This window comes from Phyllostomus hastatus, unplaced genomic scaffold (assembly GCF_019186645.2).
Source record: "Phyllostomus hastatus isolate PE091 unplaced genomic scaffold, TTU_PhHast_1.1 phas_scaffold_216, whole genome shotgun sequence".
Classification (NCBI taxonomy): Eukaryota; Metazoa; Chordata; class Mammalia; order Chiroptera; family Phyllostomidae; genus Phyllostomus; species Phyllostomus hastatus.
In genome coordinates this window covers 239,470-265,921 of record NW_025334018.1, presented here as the reverse complement: position 1 = coordinate 265,921, position 26,452 = coordinate 239,470, and the positions used below count along the sequence as shown (strand labels likewise).

At 43.8% G+C, this 26,452-nt stretch overlaps 1 protein-coding gene across 9 annotated transcripts; it reads right to left on the bottom strand.

The window, feature by feature from the left end:
- Positions 1–6,960: 6,960 nt before the first annotated feature.
- Positions 6,961–26,001, bottom strand: ANKRD35 (ankyrin repeat domain 35). Of its 9 annotated transcripts, none has more exons than XM_045817233.1 (15): positions 25,607–26,001; positions 19,281–19,411; positions 18,463–18,551; positions 18,039–18,103; positions 17,175–17,232; positions 16,917–16,987; positions 16,482–16,588; positions 15,674–15,855; positions 15,023–15,060; positions 12,831–14,858; positions 10,520–10,609; positions 10,204–10,269; positions 9,693–9,765; positions 7,713–7,813; positions 6,961–7,183 (listed from the first exon to the last, which is right to left on the bottom strand). In XM_045817233.1, the coding sequence occupies exons 1-14, from the start codon at positions 25,643–25,645 to the stop codon at positions 7,734–7,736; spliced, it is 3,117 nt and encodes a 1,038-aa protein (XP_045673189.1). In that variant the 5' UTR covers positions 25,646–26,001; the 3' UTR covers positions 6,961–7,183; positions 7,713–7,733. The 9 variants fall into 9 exon arrangements, with proteins under 9 accessions (XP_045673189.1, XP_045673190.1, XP_045673188.1 ...); XM_045817234.1 differs by having other exon boundaries at positions 6,961–7,339; positions 7,789–7,813; XM_045817232.1 differs by having other exon boundaries at positions 6,961–7,813.
- Between the last annotated feature and the right edge of the window lie 451 nt (positions 26,002–26,452).

Genomic DNA, 26,452 nt, shown 5'->3' with positions numbered 1-26,452 from the left:
GAGAGTCACTCCTCCAGTGATTGGGTCTGGAGTGGAGACCTTGGATCTGAGCATTCTCATTACTGCTCTAACCCCTTGCTGTGGTTATGGGCGTAGGGTAGAGGCATGCTGGAAATGAGACAGTGTGGACCAAGGATCTGACTGCATAAAGAGGTTTCTACTTGGAATGAGGCTCTCCCTGGGAAAAAAGCGCGGGCTACTAGGATCCAAAGCCTACCTAAGTCCTCACTCTATCTGTGCTCTGCCACCCTCTACCCCAAAGACAGCAGAGACCCCACACTTTTGGTGTTGCAGAAGATGAACAGAGGGAAAATTTCCCTACCTCCCAAAATGGCATCTTTCTGCCTCTCTCTCTGATCTAGTTATGTTCCTTCTTTCAAAGCCTTGAACCTTCCAGATTGCCAATCTCAACCAAGCTGATTACTCACATTCAGTCTCATGAGAAAGCACAAACTTTAGAGCAGTATACCCAAAGTAGGTACTAGCAGCAAATACAGCATTTATAGTTAGTTGGCTAGGACCTAAATGATCATGTATTTGATCAATAAATATTTGAATGCTGTTCAGAGATTGTTAGGTACTGATGACATAAAACCCTTGCAGGAGTTCTCAGTCTAGCAGCAGTGACAAGACAATTAAACCTATAACCAGTATACAAAAAGAGTGCTTTCATAAATATGAATAAGTCTCTCATCTAACTTAAACCTTCAGTGTACTCCTCCCCATGACACCCACTCAAACCATAGGCCTGAAGGTGCCAGCCTACCAATATCCCAGATACCTGTTGAACTGGACCATGACCAATTACTTTGTGGATTTCGACCCTAGGGAAGATGTCAACCTTCTCCTGACACTAGGGTTCTTTCCATGCTGCTTTGCTGCCAGCAATGGTGGGACTTCAAGGTAACTTCAAGGTCAAGCGTTTGGTTCCTAATTTCAACCACTCCAACACTTGAGTCTTCATCAGGTCATGAGCTCATTTTTTTGTTCTAAATCAAAACTTACTATGGACTAACATACCTTCTAGAATTTTCAGTGATTTTGAGGGAAGGAGTATAAGGAGGATTTTTTAAAAAGAGACAGGGAAACTCTTTTGGAGTGATGGATAAATTTATTACCTTGATTGTATGATTTCATGGGTATATACATATGTCAAAATGTCAGATTGTACTCTTTAAATACATGCAGTTTACTGTATGTCAATTGTACCTCATTAAAGCTGTAAAAATATAAAGAAAAAAAGAAAGTTAACCTCACCTTAATTCCTAGTGATTTCATAAAGGAGGGGTCTCCTTTAATAATTTACTTGAGGTTGTAAGTTCTAGCATCCCTACAGGATGCTAGAAAACTAGGAACCAGGACACCTGAATCTGATCCTATATGCAACTTTTTGGTGCTGTTGACTCTATCTCCAGTGCCTGGTACATTGTAGACTCTTAAATATCAATTTAATAAGTTAAGGTCACCAGACAAAGGAGGGAAACTGCAAATCAGGACCAATATGGAAATATTGTGGTAATTCAAAGGCAGTTGAAACCCTATCATGGCCTACCAAGCTTCACCCATAAAACTTCTACATCCAAAGATTAGGGAATACGAGGGAAGTGAAACGGGAGTATAAGCCCCTACAGAAGTCCTGTTAAATGGAGAACCCAGAAAGAATGGGAGAACATTAGGACTACAGTTACTTTGGGAAAGATTTGGGTTGTAAGAGTAGCAGTTTATGGGGTTGTATAGAGGGATATTGGGAAGACCAGGGGAAGGTTCCACTTTTGTGTTAGCCTTAACATTACTGACCATTCCAAAAGCTCAGCCCTCCTAGGATAAGCTTCCAGGAGCCCCAGAGGGAGCCAAAGTCCTGGCTGCCATTAATAAAGCTGTATCCTGATTCATACTTGAACTTAGCCAAATGATCTACCTTTCTCTGGACCCTTCTTTTGGCAGTTTCTTCATTTTTCACACCCCACACCCCATATATAATAAGAAATCTAATAGTTGTTTTATATTCTTTGGTAATTCTGAAAGCAGGAAGGAGAGTTTTCTTCTCCTTAATAGAACTGACTTGCACCTTTTTGATGCTTTTCCTCTTGGCAGCTGCACCTGCTCTCCTTTTCTCCATCAATCCTTCTCCACTCTCCCAACCTTAAAACAGTCCTGAGCCCATTCACACAAACCCCAAAGCTGACCCTCATCTTCTCTAGGACCTGATCTATGCTGTTCTTTTCCTGGTCAAACCCTGAAGCCAGACTCTGCAAGCCTTGTGTGGCTCCCTGTCTTCCATGGTAGCCCCTCCCTGCTCTTCTCTCAACCCAGTGGTTACTGCCAAACCACTGTTGGCTGACCCAGCATAACCCAGCAGGGGGCAGACTGAGAGAAGGAATGAGGAGGGATCAATGTGTGAGCCACCAAACTGAAATTCCAGATTTTGGAATGCTTCTCTGCCTCACTTTCACCTAGCAGTCTGGCTGGTGGATAGACAGGAAGGTGAGGAGATCCATGGGAAATGGCCGAGAGAGATCCTTTTTTTTTTTTTTTGCATTATATATTTTAAAGTATATTTTATTGATTATGCTATTACAGTTGTCCCAATTTTGCCCCCTCCATCCAGCACCCACCACTACCTCAGGCAATCCCCACACCATTGTTCATGTCCATGGGTCATGCATATAAGTTCTCTGGCTCCTCCATTTCCTGTACTGTACTTTATATTACCATGGCTATTCTGTAACTACCTATTTGTACTTCTTAATGCCCTTATGTCTTCACCCATTCCCCCATACCCCTCCCATCTGGCAACCATCAAAACGCTCTCTGTATCCATGATTCTGTCTCTGTTCTTCTTGTTTGCTTAATTTGTTTTTTAGATTCAATTGCTGGTAGATATGTATTTATTGCCATTTTATTGTTCATAGATTTGATCTTTTCCTTAAATAAGTCCCTTTAACATTTCATATAATAATGGTTTGGTGATGATGAACTCCTTCAGTTTCTTGTCTGGGAAGCTTTTTATCTGCCCTTCAACTCTAAAAGATAGCTTTGCTGGATAGGGCAACCTTGGAAATAGAACTAAACAAAATGGAGATAAACAAGCTATCAGATGCAGAGTTCAACATACTGGTTATAAGGATGTTCAAGAAACCTCAACAGCATAAAAAAGATCAAGTCAGAAATGAAAGATATACTAATTGAAATAAAGAACAATTTACAGGGAAACAACAGTAGAGTGAATGAAGCCAAGAATCAAATCAATGATTTGGAACATAAGGAAGCAAAAAACAAGCAATCAGAATAAGAGGAGAAAAGAATTAAAAAAAAAAAAACAAGGATTGAGTAAGCAGCCTCTGGGACAACTTCAAGTGTTCAAACATTTGCATCATAGGGGTATCAGAAAGAGAAGAGAAAGAGCAGGAAATGGGAAATCTATTTGAAAGAATAATGAAAGAGCCCTGGCTGGTGTAGCTCAGTGGACTGAGCATGGGCCTGCAAACCAAAGGGTTGTGGTTCAACTCCCAGTCAGGGCACACGTCTGGGTTGCAAGCCAGGTCCCCTTCAGGGGACGTGTGAGAGGCAACCACACACTGTTTCTCCCCCTCTCTCCTTCCTTTCCCCTCTAAAAATAAATAAATAAAATGTTCAAGAAATAATAATAAAGAAAACTTCCCTAATTTGGTGAAGAAATACATTTTAAAATATATTTTATTGATTATACTATTACAGTTGTCCCATTTCCCTTCATTCCCCTCCATCCTGCACACCCCCTCCCACCCACATCTCCCCATTTTAGTCCATGTCCATGTGTCATAAGTTCTTTAGCTTCTACATTTCCCATACTATTCTTGCCCTCCCCCTGTCTATTTTCTACCTACCATCTATGCTACTTATTCTTTGTACCTTTTCCCCCTCTCTCTTCCTCCCACTCCCCTGTTGCTAACCCTCCATGTGATCTCCATTTCTGTGCTTTTGTTCCTGTTCTACCTGTTTGCTTAGTTTGTTTTTGTTTTAGGTGTGGTAGTTAATAATTGTGAGTTTGCTGTAATTTTACTGTACAAGTTTTTTATCTTCTTTTTCTTAGATAAGTCCCTTTAACATTTCATAAAATAAGGGCTTGGTGATGATGAACTCCTTTAACTTGACCTTATCTGAGAAGCACTTGATCTGCCCTTCCATTCTAAATGAAAGCTTTGCTGGATAGAGCAATCTTGAATGTAGGGTTTTGCCTTTCATGACTTGGAATACTTCTTTCCAGTTCCTTCTTGCCCACAAGGTCACTTTTGAGAAATCAACTGATAGTCTTATGGGAACTCCTTTGTAGGTTACTGTCTCCTTATTTCTTGCTGCTTCTAGGATTCTCTCCTTCTCTTTAATCTTGGGTAAAGTAATTATGGTGTGCCTTGGTATGTTCCTTCTTGGGTCCGACTTCTTTGGGACTCTCTGAGCTTCCTAGACTTCCTGGAAGTCTCTTTCCTTTGCCAGATTGGGGAAGTTCTCCTTTATTATTTGTTCAAATAACCTTTCCACTTGTTGCTCTTCCTCTTCCCCTTCTGGTACCCCTATAATTCAGATGTTGGAACATTTAAAGATGTCCTGGAGGTTCCTAAGCCTCTCATTTTTTTTTCTAATTCTTATTTCTTCATTCTTTTCTGTTTGGTTGTTTCTTTCTTCCTTCTGGTCCACTCCATTGATCTGAGTCCCAGTTTTCTTCCCATCACTATTGATTCCCTCTGCATTTTCCTTCATCTCACTTGTTGTAGCCTTCATTTTTTTCATCTAATTTGCTACCAAATTCAACCAGTTCTGTGAGCATCCTGATCACCAGTGCTTTGAACTGTGCATCTGATAGGTTGGCTATCTCTTCGTTGCTTAGTTGTATTTTCTGCGGAGCTTTGATCTGTTTTTCCGTTTGGGCCATTATTTTTTTTTCTTGTCGTGCCTATTATGTATGAGGGGCGGAGCCTTAGGTGTTCACCAGGGTGGGGCAACCCAGTCCCTTGGTTGTGATACTGTATGTGGGGGAGGGGTCTGAGAGGGAACCATGGCCCCCACTCTGCTCTCTGTCTGACTGCAGTCCCTTCCACTGCTTCCCCCAAGCAAAATGGGCCTTTCTAGTGCTGATTCCTGTGTGGGTGGGTTTGTGCACATTCTAGAACCCCATGGTTTTCTCCAACCAACTCTCCTGTGAGGCTGGGAGTCTCTTCCTGGGCCTCAACCCCCACAGGTGTTTTCAGTTGGTGCCCCGAAGCTCTGTTTCACAGAACTGGGATCTTGGGTTGCATGGTCTGTGTTGCTCCCCAGTTTCTCCTGGTTTATCTGCACATGAATGTGGGACTGCCCAGTCAGCCAGCTGCCTTGCGCACAGTGCCTCACTTCACAATCGCCGCCTTGTTGGGCTTGGGTTTGCCTGTTGCCACCCTATACCCAGGGTCTGCCAGCCTCCGTCTGCATGCCCAGGGTCTACCTGTTGCCTTCTTGTGTGCCTGGGGTGCCTTGCACGCCTGGTGCCACCACTCTTTGTGCCTCAACCCCTCTCCGCCCAGCCGTCAGACTCTGCCCCACCTACCAGTCTGGATTAATGTGTCTATTTTAACTCCTTGGTTGTTGGACTTCCATACAGTTCAGTTTTCTCTCAGTTCCGGTTGTTATTTTGTTTCTAAATTGTTGTTGTCCTTATTTTGGTTGTGTGAGGAGGCACAGTGTTTCCACCTACGCCTCCATCTTGGCCAGAAGTCTCCAAGAAATACATTTTTCAGTGTGAGAACTGAACTGAAGGGGAAAACCCAACTATGAGTGTCCCTTCATCCCTTTCTCTGGAATCAGACTTTTCATCTTTCTTGGATCCTGGAGCAAGGAACACTGACCACATAAGATTATGTGCTTCAAATCTAAACATATGGTTTAATAAATGATATAATACTTTAGATTGTACATCTCAAAGAAAATCCATGTCTCTCAATGTCTCCTCCTCAAAGAGTAGACTGGGGAGTCCCAAGGTAGAGAAGAATGGTTAGAGCTGAGCCAGTCTGTAAGAGACAGATTTGTGAAAGAGAAATGAAGAGTGTCAATCCCCATTTTCACAGAGGGTTGTTTTTCAAACTGTGGACCTTGACCCATTAGTGGATATATTTTGATTAATATTATTTTGGTGGAGTACAATAGCAGAGAACAGACTAGAATAGGACATAGTTCAAGTAAGTCCACATAGGATATACTGTATTTTGCCATGTATAATGAGCACCCATGTTTTTGGCCCAAACTTTCAGGAAAAACTTTCATTTTAATTTTTTAAATTCAATTATTTATTCATTAATATTTAGATGCTTGTTTTTTGTATTACAAAGGAATTTTAGCATTTATTTTTAACATATTATGGTACAAGAAAATTTATGTAACAAATAATTACAAAACACAAGAACAGTTACAAGGTATTTCAGGTACTACCTATGTATAATGCATATCCTTATTTTTCCCTAAAAAATTTGGGCAAAAAATGCATATTATACATGACAAAATATGGTAAAATGTATTTCTTACTATGGATCATAATTAATTTTTTTTTATTGATTTTAGAGAGAGAGGAAGGGAGACAGAAAGAGAAAGACAGAGAAACATTGATGTATTGTCCCACTTATTTATATATTCATTGGTTGATTCTTTCTTTTTAGAGGGAGAGAGGAGTGGGGAGAAAGGGAAAGAGAGAGATTTGTTGTTTCACTTATTTATGCCCTCACTGGTTGATTCTTGTATGTGCTCTGACCAGGGATTGAACCTGCAACCTTGGCACATCAGGATGACGCTCTAACCAACTGAGCTACCCCACCAGGGCAATCATAATCAAAATTTGAAAGTGCTGGCTTATGGAGACACTTGTTTAAAAAAAAAGGGAATGAAAAAAATTCCTTCCCTTCCCTGCCCCCTGCCATACCCCTTTAAACAGAGAAAACACACAGTATCATAATGCCTCCCACTTTATTTTCCACAAAGCAGGAAAATATTATTTATTTATTTAAAAATATTTATTTTCATCCAGATCTTCTCTAATCTCATCCATGCTGATTCCAGAGTTCAGGTTCTCAGGTCTGGGGCCCATAATGTCAGGTGAAGCTCCACATACACTATCCCTACTGGATAACCCCCCACCCACTATACAGCTTGATGGAGCCTCTGGCAACCAGGGATATTCTTATTCCTTGAAAGAAGAAATTCAGGGATAAAATGCACATGCCTCCATATCCTCAGACTCCTCCTACCCATACCAAGATGCTAAAGGGGATCCTCATGTATCTGGACTGAGAAGATGGTCATGGACATAGGGGTGCGGAGAAGAAGAGTAGAAAACTATTCACTGAATGATTGGTATAGGAGTGGAGGAGAGATTCTGGAGTTTGTAGAGTCCCACCCTAGGAAACAACTTTGTACCACTGTCCTGCCATCACTCATCATTCACTGGTATCTCTCTATCCCAGACTGTAAAAGAGTCACTCAACTCCTCTTTTCAGTCTCCATCCCATCTCAGCCCCTGTTAGTCTAACTGTTCAGTGATTCCTGACTCCACCCAGTGATTCCCCAAATTGTGACTTCTCAATTCACTTCAAATGCTCTATGGCCCACGCGCAGCTACCACTTGGGGCAAAAGGAGATTACAGTTCCCAACCTTAAGCCACTTTTCCAAAGTCCTTTCTTCCAAGCTCCCTCGTCAGCCTGAGTTCATAACTTACAAGGGAGGAATCCCAGACCCTTCATGGCCCATGCTGTCTCACTCCTCCTGCATGCTGAGGATTCGCAGTAGGATACTGTACACATCTTGTTCCATGTAGCCCTGTGGATGGCAAAAAAGAAATAAAGGGAGGTGAAGAACAGAAAAATGGGGAGAGATAGATGAGGGAGAGACTCTGCAGTATAGTGGAATGCTGTTTGGTAACTATGAGCCCTATGAGAGAAGTATTTAACTTCTCCATGGCTATTTCCTAATCTTCTCTTTCATTCTTTCCTTTTCTTTCTTTTCCTTTATGTCTTCCTTTCTTTCTTTTCTTTTTTTGTTTTTTATTTTTTTAATAATATGTTTTATTGATTATGCTATTACACTTGTCCCATTTTCCCCCCTTTATTCCCCTCTGCGCTGCACAGCCCCTCCCACCACATCCCCCTTTAGTTTATGTCCATGGGTCATACATATAAGTTATTTGGCTTCTACATTTCCTATTTACTATTCTTAACTACATTTACTATTCTTAACCTTCCCCTGTCTATTTTCTACCTACCATTTATGCTACTTATTCTCTGTACCTTTTCCCCCTCTCTCCCCCTCCCACTCCCCTGCTGATAACTCTCCATGTGATCTCCATTTCTGTGGTTCTGTTCCTGTTCTAGTTGTTTGCTTAGTTTGTTTTTGTTTTAGGTGTGGTTGTTACTGTGAGTTTGTTATCATTTTACTGTACATGTTTATCTTCTTTTTCTCAGGTAAATCCCTTTAACATTTCATATAATAAGGGCTTGGTGATGGTGAACTCCTTTAACTTGACCTTATCTGAGAAGCACTTGATCTGCCCTTCCATTCTAAATGAAAGCTTTGCTGGATAGAGCAATCTTGGATGTAGGTCTTTGCCTTTCATGACTTGGAATACTTCTTTCCAGCCCCTTCTTGCCTGTAAGGTCTCTTTTGAGAAATCAGCTGACAGTCTTATGGGAACTCCTTTGCAGGTAACTGTCTCCTTCTCTCTTGCTGCTTTTAAGATTCTCTCCTTATCTTTCATCTTGGCTAATGTAATTATGATGTGCCTTGGTGTGTTCCTCCTTGGGTCCAACTTCTTTGGGATTCTCTGAGCTTCCTGGACTTCCTGGAAGTCTCTTTCCTTTACCGGATTGGGAAAGTTCTCCTTCCTTATGTTTTCAAATGAGTTTTTGATTTCTTGCTCTTCCTCTTCTCCTTCTGGTACCCCTATGATTCAGATGTTGGAACATTTAAAGATGTCCAGGAGGTTCCTGAGCCTCTCCTCATTTTTTTGAATTCTAGTTTCTTCATTCTTTCCTGGCTGGATGTTCCTTTCTTCCTTCTGGTCCACACCGTTGATCTGAGTTCCAGTTTTCTTCCCATCACGGTTGGATCCTTGTGCATTTTCCTTCATTTCTCTCAGTGTAGCCTTCATTTTTTTCATCTAATTTGCAGCCAAATTCAACTAGTTCTGTGAGCTATCCTGATTACTAGTGTTTTGAACTGTGCACCTGATAGGTTGGCTATCTCTTCGTCGCTTAGTTGTATTTGTTCTGGAGCTTTGATCTCTTTTTCCATTTGGGCCATTTTTTTTTTTTTTGTCTTGGCACACCTGAGTCATGAAAGGTTAAGTGCTTAAGTCAGGTTCTGCTGAAAGGACTGATGTGCCCAACTGACTAGGAACGTGTAGGTAAAAATGCTGGAATAACTCGTCCCAGTGTAAAAAATCTACCTGCATCCACACAACTGCTGTTCCTTAGAAGAAAGTACATTCTTGGTGGAAGGGATGGATCACAGCTCTTCTTTCCAAATTTTCCGCCTGCCGTATTCCTCTCTTTCTTTTCTTTCTTTCAAATTTTATTTATTCATTCTCAGAGATAGGGGAAGAAAGGGAGGGACAGAAACATTGATGATGCTTGAGAAACATCAATTGGCTGTCCCTCTCACACCCTCAACCAGGGACCTGGCCTACAACCCAGGTATGTACCTTGATTGAGAACTGGCAAAACTTCAGTTAGCAGGATGACACTCAACCCACTGAGCCACACCAGCCAGGGCTCCTAATCTTTTCAAGGAAGATAATGTTTACTCTTCAGGATTGCTGCGAGGGTTACAACTCTGAATCTGAAACAAAACACCTGGTACACAATAAATGTTCAATTCTTTGTAGTTATCACTATTCCTAATAGAGGAGCAAGCCATTCCCCTCTACTTCCTTGGTGAGGGATCATTTGGCTCAGGAGGGAACTGAGAAAGGAAGTAAGAGACAGGAAAAGGCTTTACAGTGGATCGGGAAATTGAAAAGGAGGGACAAACACCTCCCTCCCCATACATTCATGTGCAACTTCTCTTGCTCTTCCTCATGAGATCCAGAGACCTGGCACTGGAACACCTAAAGTCTAGCTTTCTGTGAATGACAAATATGTGCAGGTGAGAGAAGGACCCCCAAATGCAACAACCCTGCCCAACTCTCTGTCTCTTCTTCTCCCCATGCCTACCTGAGCAGCATTCAACAGATGGTTCCTATAGGCAGAGATGATCTCTTTGTGGTTCTTCTGGGAATCCTGGGAGTAAGCATCAATTAGAAGTTATGTGCCTACCCTCCCATACTCACCCTGATACTCCAAGCATGAGGAACAATAAAATTAAGTGGTCAGTTGGGCCAGGTAGTCTCCCTTGGCCCATCAATGGCCCAGTGTGGACCTCTGCCTGAACAGGTCTCTGAAATTCCCAGAATCTCTCTTACATATACATCATTTCCACTGTCCACCCTCTTCTCTAGCTCTGTCTGTTTCCCTGAGAGCCAAAACATACCTGCAGCTGGAGGGCAAGGCGAGCATTTTCTCCTCGAACTGCTAGGACTTCCTCTGAAAGCTGTTCCAACTTCTTCAACAATTCCTTGATCTGAAACCAAAGGGAACCAATGAGGTCCAAGTCATTTCCCACCCACCCCACTACTACCACCCAGGGTCAAGTTCAGCTTCCTTTTACTGAGTATATAATATGTGCCAGATTCTTTTACATACACCTTGTGTCATTTAATACTCAAAAGAACTTTACTTCTGTTCTGAGAATAATACTTCTCTAGAGGAAGAGAGGAAACATTATTATTCACATTTTCTAGATAAAGAGTCTGAGTTAAGTAATTTGTCAAATCATACAGCTAATAAGTGATAACCTATGACCTGAACTGAGATCTCTTTGAGATCATGGTCCATGCTCTTTTTTTTTAATCTTTAATATTTTTAAAGTATGTTATTTAATTTCAGAGAGAGGGGAAGGGAGGAATGAAGAGAGGGAGAGAAACATCAATGTGTGGTTGCCTCTCACGTGGCCCTTACTGGGGACCTAGCCCACAACCCATGCATGTGCCCTGACTGGGAATTGAATTGGCAACCCTTTGGTTCACAGGCCAGTGCTCAATCCACTAAGCCATACCAGCCAGGGCCATGCTGTTAACTCTACTGGATCCTGATCTACTTCTGGCTGCTGACTACTAAGAGAAATGTAGATGAGTTTTTGTGGTTTGTGAGGCTAAGGTACAAATGCGGTTAATGATAACCAGCAGTACTAGGAACGGTGGTAGTAAGAATAATAAAAATAGCTAACTGTGATACTTAAAAATTTCAAGAAGTTATTCTGAGTATTTTAAATATAACCTTATGTAATATAACCTTCACAAAAACTCTAGTATTAGCCTCATCTTATAGATTTAAAAAACTTGAGGCTTGGAGACTTGGAGGTTTAGATAACTCACCCATGATTAATCAGTAAATTTTGAAGCTGAAATAAAAATCCAGATGATCTCAGTCCAACCTCCACTATACTATTTTCTTTTGCCATTTGATCTCCTTCCTCTTCTCCTTCAACACCAACACAAAATTCTTCCTTTCTTTAATTAGCCCCACCCCATACTGATTCCTCTTCTGTAACATTCCTTATATTTTTATGTATTCAATATTATGTAAAACATATGCTTCCCATATTTTTTAATCATTCTAAATTTTACCATGTACACAAATTTGTATAAGGTTTCTGAATTCATTTCATAGGTAAAGTTCTAGAATTACTAAGTTCATTTGCAAGTTGATTTTTTAGGAAACTTGGGCACCTAACATAGTGGTTTCCAAATTTCTGTCTTTGCATTGGGGATTTCTTTGCCAATGGAAATCTCTGATTGAAGTGGGAGGGGAGAAGTGGGCCTTTAGCATAGTCTATTTTTCTTTTTTTTAAATTGTTATTTCTCACCACTTTTTTTAATAAACTAAGCATCTTTTTTTTTAAAGATTTTATTTATTTATCTTTATAGAGGGAAGGGGGGGAGAGAGAGAGAGAGAGAGAGAGAGAGAGAGAGAGAGAAACATCAATGTGCGGTTGCTGGGGGTTATGGCCTGCAACCCAGGAGTGTACCCTGGCTGGGAATCGAACCTGGGACACTTTAGTTCCCAGCCTGCGCTCAATCCACTGAGCTATGCCAGCCAGGGCTTGTAGTCTATTTTTCTTAATCAATCAATCAGCCTTTGGGTCACCTCCTCAGAACCCTACCAAAACCATAGCAACGTACTATATTATTAGACTTGTCCTCAGGCTAATACACATAATTTAAGTCAAAATGCTAATAAACCATAGTAATCCATGGGTGGTAGCCCAGACCACACTGCTTCTGAACCCAGAGTCCCAAATTTTAATACCTATGTCCCCTTCTTAGGTTTTAATACCTAAGTTCTCTTATATTTATACCTCACCTCCAATCTTAACTCCAAACTGCCTCAGACTCAGACAAATTGCTAATAATTGGCATTCATTCCCTGGCTGTTGTGGCTCAATGGATTGAATGCCAGCCTGCAAACCAAAGGGTTGCCAGTTTGATTCCCAGTCAGGGCAGATGCCTGGGTTGCAGGCAGGTCCCAGAGAGGCAACCGCACATTGATGTTTCTCTCCCTCTCTCTTTCCCTCCCTGCCCCTCTCTCAAAAATAAATAAATAAAATCTTTTTAAAAAGTTGGCATTCTGTTTTGGAGCAGGGGATATTTATCTGACTAACCAAAGGTAGATGCAGGTTAGCAAATCCAGTAAACACACAGAAACCTTCCCCACTTCTCTCCATCACTGCCTGATCTGATCACCTTGGCATCCTTGTCCTGGCAAGTCCCCAAAAGATGCTCCATCTTTTCTTTCAGCAGCTCCACTGTTTCCTCAAACTGTTCTGAGCACCCACGCATCTCGCTGGCCTGGCGCTCCTGCTCTGTGGCCCTGGCGGCCAGGTCTCCACTCCCACGACGCTCCTTGGCCACAGCCTCCTGCAGCCGGCCCATTTCCTGGCAGGCAGTGTTATACTTTTCTAGCATAGCCTTTAGCTCCTGACCCCAAGCTTGGGCCTGGGCCACCAGAGAGCCCCGAGTTCTCTCGTGCTGCTGCAGACTGGCCGCCTCCCTGGCCCTCAGCTCAGCCACTTCCTCTGTTGCCTGGTAAAGCAGTTTCTTCAGCTTCCTGATCTCCTGGCTCTTCCCACTCATTGTGGCCTGAACGGCCCCCAGCTCTTCCTTGAGCTTCCTGAGGTCTTGCTCTAAAGCAGCCACTTCTGGGGATGCTGGCACCTTTGAGGAGGTGCCTGGCTCCCTATGTGGGGCAGAGGGTCCCTGCAGCCACTGGTTTTCCTCCTCCAACCTAGTCAGCACCTGCTGGGCCTCATGGTGCCTGGATACCAAGGTGCTGATGTGCGCCTGTAGCTCCTCCAAGGATTCAGTATCTGTGCACCAAGCACTTGCTTTGCCCACCAGCTCTGGGGGAAAGCAGTCCCACAGGCCTCGGAGGCCACTGTTTTGGGAGGCCAGGCGCTTCTGCAACTTCTCACTGGCCTCCTTCTCCAACACCAGTTCATCTGTCAGCAGCCCCACACTCTGCTGCAATTGCTGGAGCTGGACCTGCACCTCTGGCTTGGGCACAAACTCCCGTTGCAGCCGCTGGCTCAGGGACTGCAGCTTCCCTTGCAACTGCTGCCGCTCCCACCCCAGCTCCTTCAACTCCTCTAGCAAGTGCCTGTTGCTCAGTCTTAGTGCTGACACCTCCTTCTCCAGTGGTCCCTTTGCCAGTCCTCCTCCAGACATCTGTTCTCTGACAGGGGCTATTAGAGGCTCCCTGTGGGCCCCAGGGGCCCTTTTCTCCCTCCCTTCATCCTTTTTGGTGATGGTTTCTGAGCCTGCCTTTGGTGCTCCTTCTCTGGGCTCCTGGGCAGGGGCCATAGGTTTCCCTTGTAGTCCTGCCTTTGCCCAATCCAGCCTCACTAGCACCTGCTCCAACCTGGCCTCCATCTTCTCCCAGGCAGCTGCTGCAGCCTCAGCTCTGGGTGTCCCCAGAGCTACCTCTAGGACTGGTCTTGACAAAGACCCCAGGACAGCATCCTTTTCTTGCCACACTGCAGCCAACTCCTCCCTCAGTTGTAGCAGGAGCTGGTTCATGGCTGCTATGCCCACTGATTCAGCCACTGTGTCTGTTGGTTCAGCCCCTAGGGCCTGTGACCTCTCCTTCTGGCCAACATGTGGCTGGTCAGTATGATCAGAGCTAAGAGCGTGTCCACCGTTGGTGATCAGTTGCTGTCCTGTGGCATTCCTCATGATCTCACACATTGGGCTCTGGGGTGGCCCCTGTTCTTCTGGTTGGGGCCAACCATGGGTTTCATAATGGATCTGCCCTTGGGCTGAATCCTCAGTCTTCTTGGAAGCTAATACTGGGTTGGCTGAGGTTGTGGCTGTGGCTGTGGTTACTGCCTGATGCTGCTTCTTTAAGTCATGTATGTGCTCAGCCGGCAGGTCCAGGAGACAACCCTTCTCCATGTCATCTTCTTCAGGATGGATACTAGAACTCTGCCCTTCTGAAGCTGTGGGCTCTTGGGCAAGGAGGAGCCCCAGCTCCAGCACATGTTCTCGAATCTGGTTCTTCAGGTCTGGGTAGGCTGCAGATTGAGCCTTACACTCTTCTGTCTTTTGTACCAGCTCCTGTTCCAACTGAGAAACTTTCCTCTGCTCATCTTCATACTTCCACCTCCATGCCTCTGAGCATATGCCTCCATGGTTCTCTCCTTCCTGCTGCTCCTTGGGCTCTCCTCTCCATGAACTCTTAGGTAGAGAACCCACCTGAGGCTCAGATGGAGAGGCCTATGTAGAAAACAGACAGTGAAGTAAAGCCTGGAAGCTATCCTAGACCCAGGAGGGCCTTTCTTCTTTTAGACTGTCTCAACACCCCCATGGATCACTTCCTGGGAGATATCCCAGTGGGATGGCCTGCAGTGGGTCAAAAGGGGAGGTACTTAGGGTCTTACCTTAGATGCAACCTCTGGATATTGAACTAGCTCCTGATCTACATGAAAAGACATGAGGAAAATGAGAGCAGGGACAGGTCCCATGTGTTTCTATCCCACACTCTTTCTTTAGACTCTCAGTGAGAGGAGTGGCCCCTCAGTATCATAACCCTTACCACACATATCTTCCTAGAGCTGGGAGCCACTCCTGTTCAATCCAGCAAACTTGATTCCCTATCCTAGACATGTGCCAGCTCATTCATTTTGTTCACTCACTTTATTGGATACCATGTCAGGCACTGTAATAGGCACCAGGATATCAGTGGTAAACAAAACAGAAATGGCCTGTCATCTGAGGGATTTACAGTCTAGTAGGGGAGAGACAGGTTTACCAGGAAACCACACAAAGAGATATACAATTATAACTCAGAAATGCTAGTGATAGTACTAGCTAGAGTTGCCTTTAGTGAGAGACAGGCTTCATTAAGGAACTTTGTGACTATGCTTTTGTGAATTTGGGATCATCTCATAGTAACAGCAATAAATAAATTCTTGACTAATGTGACAATTATTTGTCAGATGGATCATGGCCATGGAAACAAATGGGAGTCTAAGAAGCTTCTTTGAGCTATAAAGGAGCATTTTGAAGTTACAACAGGGAACTGGCTTTACCTCCCCTCCGCCAGTTCAGGGCCTGCTGTACCAGCTTCCACAGTGCCTTGTCTTGTGTGTGCAGAGCATAATACAGAGCATCATGCTCCATGCTATCCACCACTCCCACATCGGCTCCATGGCTCAGGAGTAGTTCAGCCACTTCAGCACTGCCTTTCTCACAGGCCAGGATCAGAGCCGATCTGTGGGTTAGGACAAATCTGAGGATAGGCTTTCCTTCTGGAATCAGAGTGTCCTGGTTCCAGAAATCTCATTCACAGGATCAGCTCTCATTCAGTGTGGGCAGGAGAAACATAGACCAACACCAGCCAATGACAGAGCATTAGGCCAGACCAGAACTTTTCAAATGCCAGTCCTTGCAGCAGAAGCGTCAGAAAGCAGGGGGGCAAGTAAAAGGGATTTATTTTCCTCAATTTTTATATATTAAGGTTCTGCATAAATTCTTTATCAGAAAAAAAGGATTCCATTGCTTAAAAGATAGCTTGAAAACCAGTAAATTAAACTATGTGTCCAGAGGTATTGATTCTACTTCCAGAGTTCTATGTTAAGAAGATGGGGCTGGTAGAAGCTGAATAAAAAAGCATAAGGAAAACTTTCTCAAGTTCTCAAGAGGAAAACAGTGAAGCCATTGGCAGAGCTCTTGTAAACCATGACTCAGAAGAAAGGAGACCAAGAACACAGAGATTAACTTGCCTTCTTACACACACACACACACACACACACACACACACACACACACTTTGCCCAGTAGCGCCTTCCTAAATTGATCGAGGTCTGGATTTGGGGTGGGAAGATAAGGAAGGCTCACTTGTCATCCTTGTCTGTAACATTAACTCGAGCACCTCTCTGCAGTAGCTGTGAGCAGATAGCCGCATGACCACTCAGTGAGGCAATCATCAAGGGTGTACGTCCATCCTGCACAGGTTGTGGAAAGAGGGTTCATGAAAAGCCAGGGGAGCCAGGGGTTTGACACAATCCTACCAGCTCCCCTCTCCCCACACCTCTCCAGAAAAAAATCTCCAGTCTTGAGGCTATATGTTCCTTTTCTAAGGGTTAGAAGCTCTTAACAAGATAAGGCTTAACATCTCTATGAGGAAGAGGAGGAGGAGCAGGGTGGGGTTGGGAGGGAGTAAGAGAAGGTGGTACTGCACAAAATCTGGTCACAGAATTTGGCCAATCGAGCTCATAGAAAGACACAGCCTCCCTGTGTAGAACACTGCCCAGTGTTCCAGCTGATACTCACATTATCTAGGACATCCAAAAAGGCTTCATGGTCACACAGCAGGAGCACACTTGAGGCACAGCCAGAGGAGGCTGGGGAGGGTTGAAGGATGATTGGGTTAAGGGGAAGCAGGAAGGATATCTAGTTAGACCATGACCCAAAATACCCTCCAACCATTTTAGTAATCAGCCCTGCCCTTTCCACCAAATATTATGCTCCTCTCCCTTCCTACCCTATGGTCCCTGTAGCCCTATTTCCCACCAGTCCTCTGGCACGCACCTGCCCAGTGCAATGGACTACGATTTTCTGCATCCACAGCATCTTCATTGGCACCATGCTGTAAAGAGCCACAAAGGGAAACAGCACAGAACATGAGGTTAACATTCTCATCCCATACCCATTGTTGGGTCTCCAACTTCCAGATTACTATGGGGAGGGGTGAGAGAACCATGGCTTTGTTCAACTGCTAGGCAAGCCCAATAAATTTTTTGGATGATAGGCAGCCTTAAATATCAACCCTGGTTTTTAAACGTAGGGCCTAAGAAAAATCAGATTATAGATAAATAAACATGCTAGGGAAAATAACACCTGAGACCATGACTTATACTTTAGAAGCATAATTGGGAAACTTGGAAAGTGTTGGGAAGAACAAAGGCAGAACAGAAATTCACCCAATGGTCTATTAAACTGTGCCTTTTGTACTTTTGGAGAATTATTTATAAATTTTCCACATGTCATTTCACATCTATATTTCTCTGTGTGTGCCTAGACTACACACATCTCAAAAACAGACAATAGCATTTTGTTCTAATTTGAAAACCTCTGTCCTCCTTCTGCCCACCCATCAGCATCACAACAGTTAGTCTTTGAAGTGGCTCTGCCAATGGCAGTGCTCAATATATGCATATTGACTGGCAATTCTACTTTATGACCTGCTCTCAAGGGCAGCATTAAGTGTGGTGCCTGTATATAGTGGATGTTAAATAAACGTTGTGAATTAATGAATAAATTATTACAAGCCCTCATATTGGGAATAAGATGGGTATCTTTGATCAAATATTACTTGTGACTTCAAGACAAAGTTAAGAAACTCTGGGTCCACTTCCTCCCTTCACAGGAGTAGTATCAAGGGGTTGCTCTTACCTGGAGCAGGACCTTGACACACTGTGGCTGGCAGGAGATGGTAGCCAAGTGCAGGGCGGTGCTTCCTGGAAAGTGAAAGAGCAGGTGAGGGAGGTGTGTAGCCTCATACATGCCAATGACTCACAGGGAGGGAAGGCAAGAGATGCACAGATAATCAGAGGGAAATTAGAGAGAAAAGATCTTAGCCATATGAGGCCAGAAATTCTTGTTTCCCAAGTGCCTAGTACCTAAGTTGGAGGTGGGAGGTGGGTGAAAGTACACCCAGCTGGTAGGGAGGGGAACCTCTGGAAGGATGCCCGTCAGAATTTATGAGGAGAGAAGCAGGGGGTTGCCATTGGAACCTACAGCAGAGCCCAGCACTGCCCCCCACTGCTGTTGTAGAGGGAGAGGCAAGCGGTATAACCCAGTGCTCAGTCTAACTCACCATCCTCATTCTTGCTATTGATGTCAGCTCCATTAGCAAGCAGTATAGTCAAACATTCTGTCAAGCCTTTGGAGGCTGCCAGATGAAACCTGCCAGAATCAAGGCCAAGAGGCAGAATGATGAAGGGATCAAGGGATAAGGAATGGGAGAGTCTTAATAATCACTGCTTCCTATGCTCCCTTAACCCCAAAGCCAATCCCAAAAGCAGAGAGGGAACTCCCCTGGTCTGACTCTCTGAAAAAGAGAAGGCTTTATGACCTACTATCATAAAATCAGAGGAAGCTGGAAGCAAATATAGAAATAAGAGCTACAGGTCTCAAGAAATCTCAGACTATTATTGCAGGTACCTTAGCAGACTGGAAGTGTCACAGAAAGGGTCAGCCAGACCAGAGCAGGGCTGGGCATGTGAAGACTGACTTGGGCAGAAACAAGGGGTAACATTCCTCTTATCCTACTCATTCCTTCTAGCCATGTGACTCTTGTGGCTACCACTTCATTCTGAATTTCCCAAGCACACACACCCTCCTCTTTGTGCAAGGAAGAAATACTCTATTTAGTGCATATATCAGTTTTCTGTTTGTTTCATGGGATTTTTGTCCTTTTTTTGGTCAGTTTGGTTTACCTGGATTGTGAAGTGGATGGAGCTCAGGGACAATAATTTTTTCCCTCATTTTGTGCAGCACTTAATGCATAGCAGAGATTTATTAAGACAAAAAGGGCTGTGAAGTTGAGGTATTCCCTGGTCCTATATAATATTGGAGTTTGGAGCTTTCAAAGGGAACCACATACCAAAACTAGGGTCAGGAGGACTTACTTACGGAGACTGGCCGTTGGAGTCTAGCTTGGTGGGTTGGGCAGACTTCCTGGAAGCCAGGGCAGCCACGCGTCCCACATCCCCCTGCTGCACTGCCTCCAGCAGTTTCTGATCACGGTTGTTCCATCTCTCCACCTGGTCCAGAGCCACAGATTGTGTGAATTAGGTGAGGGTGGAGTGGAGAAAGAAATTAAAAGAGATGGTTATAGGAAGATGCCAAACAAGAGGAAAAGGACATCCCTAAGGTCCTTTCAGTGTTCCACAAATCACTCAGCCTAAGATCAGGTAGTCCTTCTTAGGTGGGCCAGTTAAATAATCACCAATTCATATTCTACTTAGAACTACTTCTGGTTATTGCCAGCCCGGGACCAAAAAGTGCTTGGACTACTGACTTAAAAATCAGTGTTGAGTGCTGGATGCAGAGTATTTAAAATGTCTTCTTTTTTAAAAGATTTTATTTATTTACTTATTTTTAGAAGGGAAGGGAGGAGAAAGAGAGGGAGAGAGACATCAGTGTGTGGTTGCCTCTCACATGGCCTTCACTGGGGAACCAGCCTATAACCCAAGCAGGTGCTTGGGAATTGAACCAGCGAACCTGTGGTTTGCAGGCTGGTGCTCAATCCACTGAGCTGCACCAGCCAGGGCTCAAATCTCTTTAAATCATCATTATGATTATTGTTATTAGGACAACAACAGAGCAATCCCAGCCAAGACTCCTTTCCCATTTTTTCTCTAGGTCTTGCCAGAGCAAGCTGTGCTCACATTCCCTCTAAGCTTCCCATGCTACTCTGCTTTTTTATCTTCAGATATTTGAGAAGACATGGCACCTAGCTTCAGGTCATAGTCAGCAGTCCCAATACCTAATCATACCATCTCTACCCATCGGCTTTGGGCCCCAAAACAGGGAGGAGAAACATAAGAGTTTTCATTTTCCCATCTCAAATCTTTGCCCATTACCTAGTTGCTCTTCCCTTTCATGGCAACAACCGAACAGCAAATATAGGTCTCTAGCTAGGTTTGAGGAGGTAGCAAGAGGTCTCTTCCCTTCTCCTTCCTCCCCTCCCTCCTCTTTTCCAGGTAGGGAGCAGCTGTCCCAGACAAAAGCCACACCTGCGCATTCATTGTTCTAAAATTCTAGCTTGACTTTTTCAGGTGGTAGGATAATTACTATAATTGAAGTACCTCATGGCATAAAAGAGAGAACTGTGTAAAAACACCCAGAGCTGAAAGCACTGAAAAGCCTGGTTTGACCCAGAAAAGGGAAAGGAAAAGAAGAAAGGATGCAAAAATTTGTGTTATGGTGAAAAGTGCCCCAGAGAAATTTTGTCAGCAGGCCTGAGTTCAGGGACTGGTTCAGATACTTTCTCAGCTACGAGACCTAGAGTAAGCCATTAAACACCTGTAACCTGTTTCCTCACCTACAAAATGTGGAAAGTAATAAACATTTTGGATATCTCTGGGCTCAGAATTCTCCATACAGGGGAGTGGGAGAATTACTTGTGTTCTACCTCATCATGTTGTGAATATTAAATTAACTAATATATATAAAAATCTCTTTGTAAACTGTGAAGAGCTATACAAGTATATGGTATCCTTATAATAAAACAGGAACTGATGGGGGACTAGTGGTTGCATGTTGCATTTTATGAGGTATAATCTCAATAAGAAAGAGGTTATAGGAGAAGGTGGAAAAATATAAGGTCAATGAAAGCCAAATAACTCATTTTCAAATACTGTTTACATAGCCATGGCAAATTATTAATCAAAAACAGGAAGAATTTTAAATGTTCCAGTCATAAAATTATCTAGGGTAGATGAATTCTGAGGTAAGACTCCAATATAACACTTGTAATTCCTCATAGCGCTTTCAAGTGCTATTTCAATTAGCCTCTCAACATCCCTGGAAAGTAGTTAAGGCTGATACTATTTTATCTATTTGATAGAAGTAGTAACTGAAGCACACTGAGGTTAAATAACTGCACAGACACACCACAAAATGGTGAGAAAATTGAGATTAGAGCCCGGGCCACCTAATGCTAAATACTAGTTCTCACCACCAGATCACACTACTACAGAGTGATAGAAGATATTTTACTTATTTCCAAATAAACAGTCTAAGGTTGCCTCCAGGGCAGAGCCACCCGCTCTCAGATGCATGAAGAGTCTCCAAACAGGTTAATTCTCAAAGAACAAAATAAGCAAAATGACTGCTTCACATACCAAAAGAATGAGATGTAAGAACACATTATCCAATGTCTCTTGGGTGCCAGGTCACCCTCAGAAAAAGCAGAGAGCTAGAACTATGCCTCCAGCACAGGACACTGCCATCAGCTGACCTCAATGTGAAGTCCTGTTTAAAATCCTGATTCAAACATTTCCTGTTCTTGTGAATTTAGGCATGTAAAAACTTCTCTGAACATCAGTTTTTTAATGATATAACATCATATAAAGCACCTAACACTGTGTCTGTCACATAGTAGGTACACAACAAATGTTAGCTCCAATCCCCATCCTTTCAAGCCTTGCTGGGCACATTTTGGATATCTCTGGGCTCAGAATCCTCCATACAGGGGAGTGGGAGAAAGGGATCTTGCTCATATTAGCCAATGCTTAATGGCCAGGCTGTACATATAGTAAAGGTGTTTCCAAGCAAAGTAGATACTTTTCTTTACAGCTAGATAGTTCTAAATCCACCTGATTTACTTCCTATAATCTTGTTATACTAAGAAGAATTTAAAATAGGTGGAAATTCTTCATGACCAAGGCTCTGCAGAACTAGGTGAAAAAAGACAGAGAGACACTTATAAATTCCAGGATCCAGTCCATTGCTCATCCAACACCTCGGAAGAGAGACACTGGATTATCATCACAGCCTCAAGAGAACAGTTACCAAATTAATCAGCAGACTCAAATACAAGAATAAGTTTTGTATATCTTTAGTTAAGATTAGAGGGGCCCTGGCTGGTGTGGCTCAGTGGATTGAGTGCTGGCCTGTGAACTGAAAGGTTGCAGGTTCAGTTCCCAGTCAGGGCACATACCTGGGTTGTGGGCCAAGTCCCCAGTAGGGGGAATGGAAGAGTCAACTGAATGATGTATCTCTTACGCATCTATGTTTCTCTCCATCTCTTCCTCCATCCTTTCCCCTCTCTCCAGAAATAAATAAATAAAATCTAAAAAAAAAGAAAAAAAATAGGGGTCCTGCCTTGGCTGGGTAACTCAGTTGGTTCAAGTGTACTCTCAATATGCCAGGGTTGTGGGTTCAATCACCAGTCATGACACACACAAGAATCAATCAATGGCCCTGGCTGAGTGGCTCAGTTGGTTAGAGTGTCCTTCAGTACACCAAAAGGTTGCAGATTCGATCCCTAGTAGGGGCATGTATGGGAGGCAGCCAGTCAATGTTTCTCTCTTACATCAATGTTTCTCCCTCTCCCCCTTCCTCTCTCTCTAAATCGGTAAGTATATCCTCAGGTGAGGGTTAAAAAAAAAAAACAATGAATGCATAAATAGGTGAAACAACAGAAATCGATGTTTCTCTCTCTGCTCCCCTTCCTCTCTCTCTATCTCAAAAAAAAAAAGAAGAGCCCTGGCTGGTGTAGCTTAGTGTATTGAGCGTGGGCTGTGAACCAAAGGATTGCTGGTTCAATTCCCAGTCCAGGGCACATGCCTGGGTTGCTGGTCAGGTCCCCAGTGGGGGCTATGTGAGAAACAACCACACATTGATGTTTCTTTCCCTTCCTTTCTCCCTACCTTCCCTTCTCTCTAAAATAAATAAATAAATAAATAAATAAATAAATAAATAAATAATAAATAAAGTCTTTTAAAAAATTAGAGTGCCTTTTAAAAAAAAGTAATGCAGCTTCTCCTTATTCCTGGCTGTGGGCCTTTACGTCTCCTATCAAGATAGAGGACACCAAGAGTGGAGGAAGAGTGGCTACAGCTATAGGACAGGTGTATGAAAATAGAAAGGCTGCCCTGAAGGAACCAGGAGATGACTCTTAACTTTTTTAATGCAAATGACATTTCTGTAAGCTAATTCAGTTCCAACTGTTTAGAGCTATTTTCTGGTTTACTTCCCACAAAGGCAGAGTAAGATAATATGTAAGACACCCTCAAAGGCATCCTCTACTTGATTAAAATAAAATGAGATTATAAAAGCTGGGTTTCTGATTGTTTGGTCAATTTCTTATATTCTGGATAACTTAGATTAATTTTAAAATGGTCACTGATTTTTTAGTCCTTATCTCAATTTGAGAGTGCAGGACTCTGGCCCTGGACCCAGGAGTGGAAGTGGGGATAGGTAGGGGCAATCTCCAGTATCACTGGGAAGTCAAGCTTTGGGAGTGGCCAGGAATGTTGTCATACTATTTCTCTGACAAATGGGCCCAGGGTGGTTAGCTACTAAGGAAGTGGAGGAATTTATCATAAGAAGTATGAGGAAGTTTATGAAGAAACAATTTCCAACTGAAACTGGCCTATCACCAAGCTTTTTGTGATCCCATCCTGAGGAAACAGATTTCTTTCCAGCTAAATAGGTCTAAATCCACCCAATTTACTTCTTATAATTTTGTTACACTAAGAAGAGTTTAGAATGGGTAGAAATTCTCCATGACCAAACCTTTGTAGAGCTGGGGTAAAGAAGGACAGAAGAATACTTTCAAATTCCAACATTCAGTCCATTGCTCACCACAGCATCTTGGAAAGGGGGCACTGACCAAATATTGGAGAGTTAGGAAGAATGAAATAGTTTTTCCATTCCCAAGGAGCATGCAGACTCCACAAACCTGGTAGGGAGGGGCAATGTAAAGAATTTTCAGTATCTAGGGAGAGTCCATGTGAATAAGAAAACCATTATGAGTTAAAACAGAGCCTGGGTAGCCTCCCTTTCTGGTGGCCATAATAGTTATTCAGTGAGTGTCTTTTGATTGGTTGACCAATGTGTAGAAACTAAAGTGGGACAAGGGCAGGCCTCAACAGAGTTCCTGGTATTGCCTCATAGCTTTCTTCCAGGCTTCTGTGGCCTGCCCATGAAAAGTGCACTAAACATTTCTCATGATTCCTTATGAATGGCACCACTAAGAAGTATTAGTACAGGTAATTAGCAACTTCAGTTCTAAATGAGCCATAATTCCCATCTGCACAGAAACTGTCATCCCCAGATACGAGGTCTCTCTGTAAGAGATCTTCAGAGAAGAAGAAATTATACTCTCCCTAAACCACTACATCCTGTAATCTTCTTCCTTGTGTTTTGTTCTGGGAGAACTTGGTGAGTAGAGTGACTTCTTCTGGAAACTCTCAAAGTGAATACACTTTCCTCCTCTTTTCTCACCACCACCTTTCCCCAACTCAGTCAAAAGGAGCAGAGAGTATAAGACCTAAACAAATGGGTGAGGGTTTAGAATGAAGAAAGACTTGGGAGAAGCAGGTAGAAGGCCTTGACTAGCACAAGAATCAGTCTGATGACCAGGCACTGCAGTATAGGCACCTTATGTAGGTCTGTGGGGAGCAGTCAGGCACTTGTGCCTTTCTCTGGCAATGCCTGTCAGGCTGGCCAGACTGCAAGATTAACCCACAGAGAGCAGGCAGGTCAGGGCAAAAGGGGCAAAAGTGGAATTGAAAAACCATTGGGAAGAGAGAAGCAAAGGTCGAAGGGGAGAACAAAAGAAGGCTGCTGTTGTGAGAGCACTAATTAGAAAGAGGGTTGGAGTGATGTGTGAGAGCCAGTGGTAATAATGAGAGAATGGGAGTGGAAGTGGCATGGGGTGAGATGGGAGTGAGGAAAGAGAAGATTCTATGAAGAAGGGCTAGGGGAAGGTATAGGGCTGGGACTACTTGGGTTGAGAGGAAACAAGAATAGGACCATATGAGAGGGGAGGGCCGTGAGGACAGGGCAGGGTGGCAAAATGAGAACGTGGGGTAGGACTTTGGAGACATAATGGAAGTTGAAGCTGAGCAGGGCCTGGAGACTGAGCAGATGCTTGAGAATGGTTCAGTACTAAGAGACAAAGCAAAAGTATAGGATGGGTCCTTCAGGAGGGGTTAGGGCTACAGAAAACATCAGAAGTTGGAAATGTAGATGATAGGAGGACAAAGAAGGGTCAAGGGAAAGAACCTTAGGGAGGTCAGAGGTTGGGCAGAGGTTAACCAGAGGCTGGGGAACAGGGTCTTGAGGAAGTTGGACTGGTGGGCTGCATTGCAAGAGCGAAAGAGCTGGAAAGACTGATAAAGACAAAAGGCAAACAGTGCACGGCGGTAGGACTCAGGACTTCTGTCACCACAGGGCTTGGACCCTAACCCCATGCCCATCCTCCCAGACATTTTGGCACCTACCGCCACCTGTGAGCTGGAGCAGGAGAAGATGCGCTTCATGGCCAGGGCCAGAGCCACGGGTTGGCTTGGGCTGGGTGGGGAGGGGGGAACTGGAACGCGCAGAGAGAGGGGTACAGATTTCCGAACCCACCGAACTCAGTTGCGGCTGACAAAGAGAAAGCTGTCAAAAGCAGTGAGGGACCTGCCCCCAAGTCCCTTCCTGCTCAATCCCAGACAAAAACCCTGAGACTGGGCTTAAAACTCCGCCCGTGGCCCTGCCCCACTTCGCCTTTGTAGAGGCGCAAATCCTACAAAGTTTGGCTACGACTTGGGCTTGGTCTCCAACCCTGCTCTCCCAAATCGAAACCTCCCCCATCTCGAACGTGTTCAGTAACAGAGAGAACCCCGCCAGCAGCGGCTAAAACTCCTCCCACGGCCCCGCCCCTCTCAGCAGATTCAGGCGGCAGCTCCACCCCAGACCCCTTCGGAGCCGGGCTCCTCAAAGGGACGCTGCAAGAGGAGTGCAGGCCCAGCTTCTCTCCCTGCGCCCCGCTCTTGCCAACTGCCTTGTTTAACCACTGGTGACGGCGCTTTCATTATGTCCTAAAACCTTTGGTCAACTTAGTTGACCTCTACTTCCTCCCCCATTCATCAGCCAAAAACCAGGCACAAAAGATTATTTAAAGAGAACAGTTTGGAAATAGGAGGACACTGTAGTGTGGATAGTGCATGACTCCTCTCAACTTGGGAAACCAAACTTGAGGGAAAGGGGATCAGGTTTAACCTTCTAAAGAATCTGTAAATTAGAAAAGGCAGAGGAAGAGGAGAGAATTATTTTAAGCACCTCTCATTCTTTAAAAAACAAAA